This window comes from Chlamydomonas reinhardtii, chromosome 10, assembly GCF_000002595.2.
Source record: "Chlamydomonas reinhardtii strain CC-503 cw92 mt+ chromosome 10, whole genome shotgun sequence".
NCBI lineage: Eukaryota > Viridiplantae > Chlorophyta > Chlorophyceae > Chlamydomonadales > Chlamydomonadaceae > Chlamydomonas > Chlamydomonas reinhardtii.
The window spans coordinates 5385094-5397237 of NC_057013.1; the positions used below are offsets into that span (position 1 = coordinate 5385094).

Below are 12144 nucleotides of genomic sequence, written 5' to 3' on the forward strand. Positions count from 1 at the left end.
GGGCGGGGGCTCTAGAGCTCAACTGACTTCAGGGTGTGGGTCCACATGGATACGAGACGGTGCCGGCGGGTGGCGGCCGTGCTATGACAACGGGAGCGCTGGCAGCGAGCCAGAGTGTGTCACTTACGGAAACCCTGCTCATACGTCATGCCCACAGATTGACGGCCTGTACAGCTTCTGGAATGAGTCGGTGGCGCTCGGTGCGCAGCGTGTGTCGCCGCCGCCTCCTCCTCCTCCGAACACGCCGCCGCCGCCCACGCCGCCGCCGCTGGCGCCCTTCGGCCCCGACCGTCCGGCCGGCCTGCCACCGCAGCCTGAGCCTGCCGGCTTGCGGCCAGCGCTGCCGCCACCCGGCCTTCCCGTGGCGCCGCCTGATGCGCCGGAGGCGGACCAGATTGCCGCCGGCTTCGCGCCGCCGCCACAGGCGCCGCCGCTGGCGGGTGTGCCGCCCGTTGTGGACTTGCTGCTGTCGCCTGGCGTCTGGTCGTTGAGCTGTCTGGAGCTGGCGCCGGTGGTGTGCCTGGATGGTGCGTGCCAAGCGTGTCGGGGGCTGGAAACTCGAGTTTCTGGAGCTCGGCGTAAAGGGGTGCCTGCCTAGGAAACAGTTTATGCATCACACATTCTTCTCATGCGATTCCTGCCCGCGCGCACCGTGTGCATCAACGATGTGCAGGCCCGCCTGAGGTGTCCCTTACTCCGGACTTCTACTGCCTCTCCCGCCCGAGCGGCCCCGGCGGTGCACCGCTGCCTATGCCCGTGCCCGGTCTGCTACTGCCGCCTGGCGACTCGGCTGGCGGCAGTAGCAACCCGCTGTCGGTGCGCTCGGAGCTCGAGTGCGCGGCCGCCTGCATGGTTGCACAACGGTGAGCGACAGGTGTAATGCCAGGAAACAGGCGTGATGTCCTGGTTTCGTTACTTTACATGGCTTCGCATTTGCAGTACGTGGCTATGTACGTATAAGCTTGCATTCCTGTGTGCTGCTTTGTTGTACAAATTTGCTGCGTGCAGGTGCGTCTTCTTTTCCTATCTGCCTGGCTACCCCAGCAGCACTGGCAGCAGCAGCAGCAGCAGCAGCAGCAGCAGCAGCAACCTCATCAATGCGTGTTTCCTGCTGCAAGAGCCCTGGTCCACAGCCGCCGGTGCCACCGTCCCGCAGCGTCCTGGCAGCAGCAGCTCCGGCAGCGGCAGTAGCTCCAGCGGCAGCAATGCGTACAGCTACACTACCGCTGACCGTGTGTGTTTCCGCAGCGGGGCAGCCTTCATGGGTGACGTCATCACCGTTGCCGACATCGCAGCCGTCGCTGCGTCCGCATCAAACGCCAGCAGCACCAGCAACAGCAGCACGGACGCTGCAGCTTCAGGCACGGGCAGCAGCTCAACTGCTGCCGGCGCCTCGCTAGCGCCAGTCACCGCGATTAGTCCCATGTTCGGTTTCCCTGCGCCCACGCCCGTCCCAGGGCTTGACCCTCCCGCGCCCCGCGCCGCACCGTGGCGACTGAGCCCCGGAGTGCCGCCGCAGGAGAGCGGTTACGGCGGTTACGGTGGCGGTGGCGTGTACGGCAGTCATGGCGGTTACGGCGGCTACGGTGGCACCACCGTCACGGAGTACGGCGAGCAGCATCTGGCCTTCTCTCTCCGCTGCGCGCTCGACTCGGCTCTCCCAGTCCTGTCAAGTGTGTCGCTTGTTCTGGATGCTGCCGGATACATTGCAGACGTCGGCACGTCTTGCGGCGGCGGCACTGCCAGCGGCAGTGGCGGCGGCAGCAGCAGCGTGAGCAGCAACAGCACTACTGGGGACGACTTGGGGCCTGCCGCCTCCACCGACATGCTGAAATCGGCAGAGCAGCGGGCTGTGCTGCCGCCGCTGCCAGCCGTCACCGCGTCCATCTACCGAGAGTCGTGCGGCCCGTCGGGGGCTGTGGTGGGAATTAGCGGGACCTTTGACGCCGCCGGCATCTGCACGGTGCGTGTGTGTGCGCGTGTGTGTATGCGTATGCCATAACGCGCTGCGGTAACACAACCGGTTGCCGCCGCCTTCTGGTGCGCCTTGGTCAAGCCTGTTGTGCATAAAACGCGTTTGGTTCCTCGCTGTTCTCATCGTTGCAGCAACGTAGTACCGCTGTACCACCCACGCCCTGCACGCAGGCTGTGCTCTCCTGCGCCAGTGGTGCAACGATCCCGCTTCTGCCGTCGTCATCCGCTGGTGACGGGAGCAGTGCTGACGCGGCGGCTGGCGACGGCCGCAATCTGCCGCGTCCCTGCGCTGCCGTGGGCGGCGCCTTCGCCTTCTCCTGCCCGTCCGGCATGGTCGCTTACGGCCTCCAGGGGACCTTCGCATCTGCCTACGGTGCCAGCTCCGCCATCAGCCTTGCGACTCTGCAGCTGCTGTGCGCGACCGCGCCGGCGCTGCCAACGGCGCAGCAGGCGGCGCCGCCCGCGGCGCCACTGCCGCCGCGCCCGCCCGTGCCGCTGCTTGCTCTTCCGCTGCCAGCCCCAACCGGTGGCAATGGCTCCGCAACCTCAGGCCGCCGCCTGCACGAGGAGGGCGATCCCGTTATTATCGGCAGCACCGGCCTCGTGGGCAGCATCCAGGGCAGCGGCAGTGGCAACGGAGGAAGCGGCAGTGGCCACAACCGTGCAATCGGAGTGCAGCTGCCAAAGCCGCGCCGCACCCTGCTACAGCAGGCCGATGACAACACTTCCATGCCCAGTCCCCCGTCACCCCCACCGCCGCCACCGCCGTCCCCGCCGCCTCGCCCGCCGCCACCGCCGCGGCCTCCAAGGTATGCCGGGCACGTACGGGTGTCTTTGAACGATTGCATGGAGCATGAAGCTCAAGCCAGCAGTGGTCTGTGCCTGTCGTTGGTAGCTAATGATGTCGCTTTGGCCTCCCTGCATTTCCCGCGTCAACAGGCCGAGCCCACCCGTTCCGCCGCCCCAAGGTTCGCCGCCAGTGCCGCCGCCCTCGCCCAAGCCCCCCACCCCACCCAGCCCGCCGCCCGTGCCTCCGGCCCCGCCCTCTCCAAAGCCACCCAGCCCGCTTCCTCCCCAGCCGTCACCCACGTGAGTACGGATTCTACGGAACCCAGCGTACGGTTGCTGTGCGGCCCCTGCTGCAAATGTCCCCTGCGCGCTCAACATCCGAGTCAGCTGTACACCAAGTTCTGATAGTTGGTATCCTTCCGTTGCCCCACTCTCTCAGGCCGCCAACACCACCGCCGGCGCCGTACCGTCCGGACGCTCCGCCCTCGCCGCCCAACCCGCCTCCCCGGCCGCCTCGGCCCCCTGCGCCGCGGCCGCCCACGTCATCGCCGCCGCCGGTCCCCGCGCCGCCGTCACCCCCAGCCCCAGTCGCTTCCGGTACGTGTACGTGTTACACACACAGGGCTTACAGTGCCCTCCACGGGTGCGACATGCCCCCACAATGGCGTCGCTCTTCTTAACGCATCATGATTACAATTTCTTCCGCTCCTACTTTACAAACAGGTGTTCCTGCCTGCAACGGCTGCTCTCCCGTGTTCGGCTCCCTTGGTAACGACATGGGGGCGGCGCCGGCAGTAGCCACCGTGTGCCCGCCTGGCTACTTGATAAGTCGCCTGGTCTTCAGCAGCGCCCGTAGCGGCAGCAGCAGCTCCGGGGATGCGCCGTACACGGGTCTTGGCGCCGTGTGCATGGATGCTGCCACAGCTGCGGCTACCAACAGCAGCAGTAGCATGAGGGGCAGTAGCAGCAGCCTGACTGCGGGTGTGCCTGCAACAGTCGGACCATTCGACCAGTTCCATGCCCTCGCCTGCGGGAACGCAAACTCTGATTTCATCACGTCTGTGAGCGGTGAGGCGGTGTTATGGGAAAATGAAAAGGAGCTGCAACTGCCATCTATCTCCGCAGCATCCGTGAAGCGAACCTGGCCGCTGATGGCAACAACCCACGTTATGCACTCGTGCAGGCTTGTACTACTACCCCACGGCGGATAGCACCGGCTACATCACCAGTGTGACACTCGGGTGAGATCCCGTGATGTGCTGCTTGTTATGCTCCGCCGTGAAGTTCACTTAGCGAGTGCACGTTGTTGCGCGAGATTCAGGCATACAATGATTCCAGACGCGATCTCCCTTACGTGTTCTCCGCACAGTTGCCGGGGCGACACCGGCAGTCACCAACGCCGCCGCATGATTGAGGACGCAGCGGTCGGTGTGTCCTGGTCATACGATTGCCCGTCCGGCACCGTGCTAACCGAAATCCGTTGGGCGGTTGCCCCAGCCGCCGCTTCAACCGACTCTGGAACCAGCGACACGGGGCTCCTGAGCGGTGTGGCCTTCCGCTGCGGGTTGACGCTGGCGGGACTGCCGCCGGCACTCCCACCGGCGACCCCATCCAACCCAATCGCAACGTTCACGGCAAGCGATAGCAGCGGCAGTGGCCAGCAGCAGCAGGAGGTGGTTGCGCTTCAGTGCCCTCCGGGCCAGTTCCTGACTTCGCTCTACGGACGGTACGTGCCGGCACAGCGCGCTGCGCTGCGTAGCCCAATTACAATGCTTGCTGCCTCTTTGCTGTGACAGCCATTGGCGTGCTATATACTGCGTCGTTTGGAAACTGCTGCCGTGGCGCTAGCGCGTGCACCACGCACAACCCGCGCACCGTCCCAAGCTCACTGTTCCGTATGCCGATTACCGCATGCCGCTGCTGCAGGTACATGGCTGCTGTAGAACCGGCGGAGGACGGCTCCGGCGGCTCTTCGGCTCAGATCAACTCCCTGGGGGTGGTGTGCAGCGAAGCCGCGCTGGCCCTGCGAGGTGAGAGCAATGCAGGGCAAAACCGGCACAGCCAAGGCGCTTATCTCATGTTGTGCCCTTCTAAGCATAACGCTAAACAATTGTGCCAATATAAAATTGCAGAGGCATCCGCACGCGTGCACAATGCCACCGCCAACAACAGCAGCTCCACGTATGTTGCCTTCACCGCCGCCGCCTGCCCCGCCGGCGTCAGCGCCGTTGTGGGCCGCCGCACCGGCGGCAACACCAGCGCGGCCGGGGACGCAACGGCTGTAGCACCGCTGCTGCTTGCCTCGCTGGATGTGCTGTGTTACGACACGGTTGACTACAGCCTCAACAACCTGTACGGCAGCACTACCGCGGTACGTACGTATTCTGCTGGACTGTGCTGGCTGGACTGTGCGGAGTCACGGCCTTCCAGCAAACACACTGTTGCCTACGCCAGTTGATTCTCACGTTCCCGCCCTCTACGCTCTTCTTGTTTGCCACAGGTCGATGGCACGGTGTTTGGCGAGCGGTGCCCACAGCTGACATTCGCGTCGGGTGTGACGCTGGTACGCTCTGCGGCTGGGGGTGACGGCTTCACGTCGCTCCGGCTGCTGTGCACGCCCGTTCCGGACACCACGCTGGAGGCCACGGCGTACGCAGGTACGCAGGAAATCCTTTGCGGGTATGCTAGCTGGCAAATCGTGTGGGTGTGAGATCAGAGGGGACGAAAGCATGAAGACGGATAGTTTGTGTGTGCCACGCACCCGACGCGAGCAGTTGACTACTGTTTGCATGAACACCGTGTATGTCTACGCGACTGACTTGCCCCACCGACCGCCGCAGGCCAACTGCCAGCAGTTGGGCAGCTGCCGGCCCTGCCTGCCGCCAGCCCAGCAGGCTCTACCACTCAGCAGCAGCCGTACCACTACGAATGCCCGGCTGGCTCCAAGGTGCGACGTTGAGCGACTTCTCAGCCGCCTCCGTTGCTGTCTGACCGTGTGCCCGCAAACCTTCAGCGCTAAGTTACCCGTGTTGCTCACATCCTGAGACTTGGATCCCTTCCACGCACATGCGCACAGGTTGTATCGGTCCTTGCGCGCATCGACAGCACGGCCATTGCGACCGGTAGCGCCGGTGCAGACACGTCTGCGCTGCTCAACCTGCGTTTCGAGTGTGACAACGCCGCGCCCGACCCCTCCCGCCCCAGCCTGGCAGCAATCGCGGCCGCCGCAGAGCTGGCTGCCTCCTCTCCCTACTCTGCCGCGGTGCTGCTTGCCGCTACTGGCACCAGCAGCGGTGCGGGGGCTGTGACCAGCGGTGCGGGCAGCGGCGGCAGCAGCACCGGCGCAGCAGGTGGCGGCGGCCTGGGCCAGCTCGGCCAGGAGCGTTACATCAGCCCCGACCTCACCAGTTCGGCTCCGCCCACCTCGTTCCTGATTGAGGTATGATTCGTATGGATGGTCAGCACAGGGCTACTCGAGCGTGGACGCGCGAGCAAGGGCGGAGCGTGAGCCTCTAACTTGATGCCTTCAACGCATAGGGCTAACACGAATTTCCTGCTGTTCATGCACGATACAGACCAGTTGCCCTCTGGGCGTTGCCGGCCTCGATGCCGACCGCCTGTCGGCCCTGGATGACGGCGCTGCGGCACTGCTGCCCGTGGCCCGACTGGACCTGCCGTACTACACGACCGACGACGCGGCAATGGCAAGTGGCGGTGCAGCACAGACCAGTGTACGGCGCGGGGAGGTGTACTACGCGGCGCTGTACGACATCGTCTTGGACGCTAACCAGGCGACCGCGTTCTGCAGGTATGTACGGTCATCGCTCGGGACGGGTCGCATGCGTGAATACGTGCGCATGCATGCGCTTCTTGTGCATGGGTACGCACGTGCGTGAGTGGGCGTGCCCGCTGTGGTTGCGTGTTGCGCACGTTGCCTTCCACCAAGCGACACGCGCGCCGCCATTACGGAGAGTGTCATGAGCTATGCATATGCGACACCACAGGCTGCAGAGTGGCGACCTGATGAGCTTCCGGAATGACATCGAGGTGGGTCGGGGCCCCTTATGCAAATGCACGGTACCTGTTCATCACGGCGCATGTGACACACATGTAATGAAACGGAATTTGCAGTGCTTGCCTGCCTGCTGTGTAGCACCCGTGGCGGCCTGGCATTATTCATGATCCGTCCCAATGTTCGCCCCACACCATTCACAACCGCAGCGCGACGCTGTTGCCTCCATGCTGCAAGAGTGGGCGTACGGCAGTGGTGTGACCGATGCCGTGTTCTCGGTTTGGATTGGTGCTCGCCGTACGGCGGGCGCGAGCGGTGCGGCTGGCGGGCTGTACAACTTCTCGTACATTGACGGCTCGGCGCTGTACGGGCAGTACGTACCGCCATGGACGGCCGGCGAGCCCAACAACATAGGCGGCGTTGAAGGTGTGATGGCGGGTGTCAACGCACACGCATGTCCATTGCACATCCTCGTGTCTCTCCTTCCGTACCAATGCACCTGCAGCAGGCGTTTGCTCCGGTGGTGGACTTCCACACACTGATGCCGTGAATGTGCGCCTCATCACACACGCACCCGTGCGACACGCCCTGCCTGAGCCACCCACCGCCACACTGGACGCGCAGACTGTGTGGAGCTGGCCGTCAACGCGCTCACCGGCGTCGCCTCGTGGAACGACCGTGCCTGCCTGGGGCTGGTGCGCCGCCCGCTGTGCAAAATCGGTGAGCCCAGGGTTGCATGCATCGCCGCCCTGCTGCTGGTAATCGAAATGGGCGGCACACGCTCATGGGCACAGCAAACTGCGGTTCCCTGCTTGCGGTAACACAAGTGGCTCATACCACATCAATACCCACATCAACCATGGCCACGTTCTGCCCGGTCCGCAGTCCCGCCTGCCTATCGGCCCGGCGTGAGCCCCAGTGACGCCGCCACCCCTGATGTGGTGGTGGGGCTGGGGGGACCGAGCAGCGGTGGAGGCCAGCAGCTGAGCTACGATGTCCCGGTGCGTGTGTGTGAGTGTGTTTGCTTTTGTGTGTGTGTGTGTGTGAGTGTGTGTGAGTGTGGGTCTCTGTGCGCGCGCGCCATGATCACATGTGGCTGCGCGTGATAGGGGCTACAGCATGTGGACTGGTTCCAAATGAGCGCGCCGTACGTGCATCACTGACTGCTGCCTTCACTGCCCCCGCCCGTTGCTCCTGCAGTTGACCTGGGATCGCGCCCGCACCTTCTGCCAGCGCCGCGGCGGCGCCTTGGCCTCCTTCTCATCCACTGATGACCTGCGGTGAGCCCCTAGCATGACCGCCCACACCACCTACACCCTTGCCAGCCTGTCTTCTTATCATCAACTGTAATCGTCCTTGCGGCGCTGTCTCCTGACCCGTGTCTCTTGTCCATGCAGTCGACTGGGGCTGGCTGTGGGCCAGTCGTACTTCAGCCGCACCAGCCTGAGCGGCGACGCGCTCAAGGACCGGCAGGACCTGTGGGTGGGGCTTCGCAGGACCCTGCCAGGTGCGTGTGTGTGTACGCATGCGGGTGCGGGTGAGCACAGCTGTTCCGGCTTGCTTGCATTGCGCGCAGCGCACACGCCATATCTTAGCCGCGTTCTGCAATCGTTTGCGCGTCGCAGCCCGGCAGGACTTGAGCTCCTGACGCAATGCATCCGTAATGCCACGCGCAGGCCCAGACTCTCCCGCGGCGGCGCTGCGGCCAGCAGTTGCAGCGGAGCAGTACGGCAGCTCGCTGTTCCTGTACGTGCCGCAGCCCAACCGCACCTTCGAACAGGTCAGTCATTAGCACCATCACGTGTGGTTACATACACAGGCTCAGCGGTGGGGCATGCATGTCCCGGCAACGCTGCTGGTTGTGTTCCTGCCCCCGTCTGTATGACTTCACACTTGCGGACGCTCTTCTCTTCATCCTTGCCCGCCTGCAGGCACGCTCCTACTGCCAGTCCCTGGGTGCGGATCTGGCCGTCTTCAGCAGCGCCCGCCAGTACGACACCGTGATGACCGGGATCCAGGGATCTGTCGTGAGGGACCTACAGGCTGACTCATCCATCGCCTGGATCGGGATCCGCCGCGGGAGCGGCTCGTCCAACGCCTTTGTGACCGCCGCCAGCGGCCGCCCTGCAACCTTCACTCGCTGGGCGGTGGGCTCGCCTGGCGGTAGTGGCAGTGGCAGCTGTGTGGCGGTGCGCACGCGCTGCTCCACCGGTGGCGGCGGCAACTGCACCAGCGAGTACGTGACGCTGGGCTGCGACGGCGCTGCCGGCAGTGCCCCGGCGGATGCCTTCATCTGCGAGCGAGCCACCGACGCCTCAGGTAGGAGACGGAGGCGTTGTGCTACTGGCACTGCAGGATTTGACGCATTCAGCTCAACCACTTACCATCTTATTACTTCCATGCACGACTGACTAACTTGCGCGTGCCCCAACCCATCACACACGCACCACACAGCGAGCGCTCTGCTGCCGGGAGCCCGCCAAGTCGCGGTCTACGCCGCCGATGGCAGCAGCAGCGGCTGGCAGGCGGCGTCCGGGTCGTGTTCCGGCCGCGGCGGCAGCCTGGCGTCCCTGGTCGCGCAGGACGAGTACGACACGCTCCTGGCCGCGCTGGCACGTTCCGTGGCAGCGGCGGTAGCCGCAGGTAACAGCAGCAGCGGCGCCGGCAGCAGCGCGGTGGCCGGGCTGCTGCCTGGCGGCCTGCCCGCGGACGGCCGCAGGGCGCGTGTGGAGCTGTATACGGGACTGCGCAAGGCCGCAGGTGCGTGCGTTGTGTTTCTTTTGCTCGCCTGCTGCGTGCTGCAACTTCATGGTTGGAACGTCCGATCTGTCTGTCTGCTGCTGTTGGCGCTCGCTCGCACTCGCGCCCGGTACGCTGTTCTGCTTGGTCATTGGACTTATGCTTGCATGCTTCATGTATAGGTGACGCCGCCTACAGTTGGTCGGACGGCACACTTGCCGCCTTCCTGCCCTGGGCTTCCGGCGCCGCGCCGTCCAACGGCAGCAGTGGCTCATCAGTCACCCGCTGCGGCCGCCTGGCTGTGGCATGCTTTAAGAGTGGCGGCACCAGCAACAGCACGACAGACCCTACGCCGATTTCATCGGTGACGGTGTCGCTGGGCGGTGGCGACGGCGACGCAGTGACATGCGAGCTGGAGGGGCTGTATGAGCGCGACTGCGTGGTAGCCGCCCCGTATGCGTGCACTTACGGTACGTGAGCGTACGGATCGTTTCCCTCGTGTGTAGTGTATGCATACGCTGCGACTGTTGCCGATCGCATGTCCGATCGCTTCAACTGTTGCCGGTGGCCCTTTCGCCTTCTCGCCTTGCACCCCACCCACAGCCTACGAGGGCAGCTGGGCCTTCCTGGACGGCTCCGTGCTCAAGGCGGTCTTCACGCCCGTGCCCGCCAACACCTTCTTCCTGAGCGACGGCGGCGGCGGCACCACGCTTCGCGACGGCGTGCGCGTCGACACCATCGGGCATGTCTGGGGTGAGTGAGATCCAAGCCCACACCACGCCATTTTTTTGACAACATTGGGTAGGTTGTAACCGTTAGCTCGGTAACCCGTGCCCCAGGCCCAACCTTCGTCCTGTTCGCGTCTGAGTACGCTGGCGGTACCCTCATCACCACCATCACCGATACGGTGGGCTCCGAGAGCTGCGCGGCCGCCTGCGCCGCCACGCCCGGCTGTGACTTCTGGAGCTACGGCCCCCTGAATGGTAAGCCTCCCAGCGAGAATGCCGCGCAGTCGCAGTAGCTACCATGTATGGCTGACACAAGCTACGCAGGCATGCGCATGAGGCAAAGCGGTTGTTGCTCATGATAGCCCGGCGTGCCATGATCAACAGGTATCCTGGGGCCTGCCACCTGCTATCTGAAGCGCGACCCCGGCGGCCGTGGCAAGTTCACCGGCTACGGCCAGCGACCATTCTTCAAGGCCGGAAACACCAGTGAGTCGCGCATGCCGTACCTATGCGCATTGGGCACCGTGTAACATGTAACATGCTCATAACACAATTGGGTTTACCTGTAACTGCTGAGCCCGCCGCAAACATGCACCTCGCTGAATTACGAAACCGCTGATGCGCGCAGCCAAGCCCTACGGCCCCGGTCCCTACTGGAAGCTCCTAGCGACCGCGCCGCCCTCCACGCCGCCCCTTGCTCCCGCTCCAACGGAGAGCGCCAATGCCTGCGCCGTGCTCAGCCAGCAACTGCTGGACCCCAGTGCCACCAGCCTGCAGCTCACCAGCATGAAAACCGTGTCGGTTTCGATCGCTGGCCCCGCGGATGAGACCGAGCTGCTGCGCTACTTCCAATTTATGCGGCCGGCTGACTGCGCCGCAGAGCGGCCAGTCGTGTGCACACGTGAGTAACGGCGGCGCGTGGCAGTGCGGGCTGAGGGTTGATTCGTGAGATCAAGTTATATTTTGCCCCAGACACCGGGGCATCAGTTTCTGCATGCCTTGAAATGCCTCGGTGTGCTCCGATTTTCCATGCACCCCGGACACAAACTGATCCCCCAAATTACTGCTGGATGTCGGAATCTTTGCAGAGCCGCCAGCGCCTGGCGGCTCGAGCTCTGCTGCCATCGCTTCCGCGTCTCCTGAGGAGGCCGACGCGCTGTCCAACTACCTGACGCCCCTGGCCTCCGCGTTTGCGGCGGGTGGCGCCGTACAACTGGATCTGTACGACATGCTCGTGGACTCCACCTACGCCCGCCAGCTGTGCAGGCAGCTAGGTGCGTGGGGCGCAGTACCGGTGATGATGAGGGGTGGACGGATGAAAACGTGGATGGGGCACAGCCAGCGGTGCAATGCGCGGTGCGTGCGGCCCTGTGCATCTGCCTGGATACGGGGCTTGTCGTGCGCACCCTGCTGCGGACCAATGTGGGGCCCACCCGCTGCTATCTTGCCAGCGTGCAGTCGCGTTCTTTAGTAGCACACATGTTGACCGCCCACCCATGCCAATCCCGGCCTGCTGCAACCTTCCCATCCCTTCCCGCCCTCCCTTCCGCTCCGCCCCGCCATCCCTTCCCGCCCTTCCTTCCCGCTCCGCCCCGCCCTCCCTTCCCTCCCCCACCCTATCCCTGCTTGTATCCTGTTTCAATGCACTAACCTTTCCACCCCTCACCCTACATCAGGCGGTGCCCTGGTGGAGCCCTCCAGCCCCGAGCTTGTGGCTGCCGCCCTGGGCCTGGCGCTGGACGCCATCGACCTGGTGCGCTCAGCCATGGTGGCGGCGGCGAAGGATGGCACCACCACAGACGACGCCGGCGGCGTGGCCGTGGCCCTGCGCTACCACATCGGCCTCACCGACACCGGTGAGAGGAGTGGTTGGGGTGTGCGCCAGCGCGTGTGTGTATGCTG

The 12144-nt window shown here is 64.6% G+C and overlaps 1 protein-coding gene across 3 annotated transcripts in view; it reads left to right on the forward strand.

Moving 5' to 3' along the window:
- CHLRE_10g458350v5 (uncharacterized protein) overlaps window positions 1-12144 on the forward strand; it is a 59292-nt gene that overhangs the window by 11357 nt on the left and 35791 nt on the right. For 2 of the 3 annotated variants that reach the window (XM_043067105.1, XM_043067107.1), the window contains 31 exons: window positions 158-527; window positions 674-863; window positions 1009-1963; window positions 2146-2783; window positions 2914-3063; window positions 3203-3360; window positions 3487-3831; window positions 3947-4004; window positions 4133-4489; window positions 4690-4793; window positions 4896-5134; window positions 5264-5420; window positions 5604-5710; window positions 5840-6202; window positions 6339-6571; window positions 6768-6810; window positions 6985-7201; window positions 7400-7495; window positions 7661-7776; window positions 7976-8055; window positions 8173-8282; window positions 8452-8555; window positions 8707-9094; window positions 9230-9535; window positions 9697-9984; window positions 10118-10267; window positions 10354-10497; window positions 10627-10728; window positions 10871-11143; window positions 11331-11516; window positions 11919-12098. In XM_043067105.1, coding sequence (XP_042920504.1) covers window positions 158-527; window positions 674-863; window positions 1009-1963; window positions 2146-2783; window positions 2914-3063; window positions 3203-3360; window positions 3487-3831; window positions 3947-4004; window positions 4133-4489; window positions 4690-4793; window positions 4896-5134; window positions 5264-5420; window positions 5604-5710; window positions 5840-6202; window positions 6339-6571; window positions 6768-6810; window positions 6985-7201; window positions 7400-7495; window positions 7661-7776; window positions 7976-8055; window positions 8173-8282; window positions 8452-8555; window positions 8707-9094; window positions 9230-9535; window positions 9697-9984; window positions 10118-10267; window positions 10354-10497; window positions 10627-10728; window positions 10871-11143; window positions 11331-11516; window positions 11919-12098 — 7207 coding nt within the window. The remainder of the gene's footprint in view (window positions 1-157; window positions 528-673; window positions 864-1008; window positions 1964-2145; window positions 2784-2913; window positions 3064-3202; window positions 3361-3486; window positions 3832-3946; window positions 4005-4132; window positions 4490-4689; window positions 4794-4895; window positions 5135-5263; window positions 5421-5603; window positions 5711-5839; window positions 6203-6338; window positions 6572-6767; window positions 6811-6984; window positions 7202-7399; window positions 7496-7660; window positions 7777-7975; window positions 8056-8172; window positions 8283-8451; window positions 8556-8706; window positions 9095-9229; window positions 9536-9696; window positions 9985-10117; window positions 10268-10353; window positions 10498-10626; window positions 10729-10870; window positions 11144-11330; window positions 11517-11918; window positions 12099-12144) is intronic. The other variant, XM_043067106.1, reaches the window with a different exon arrangement.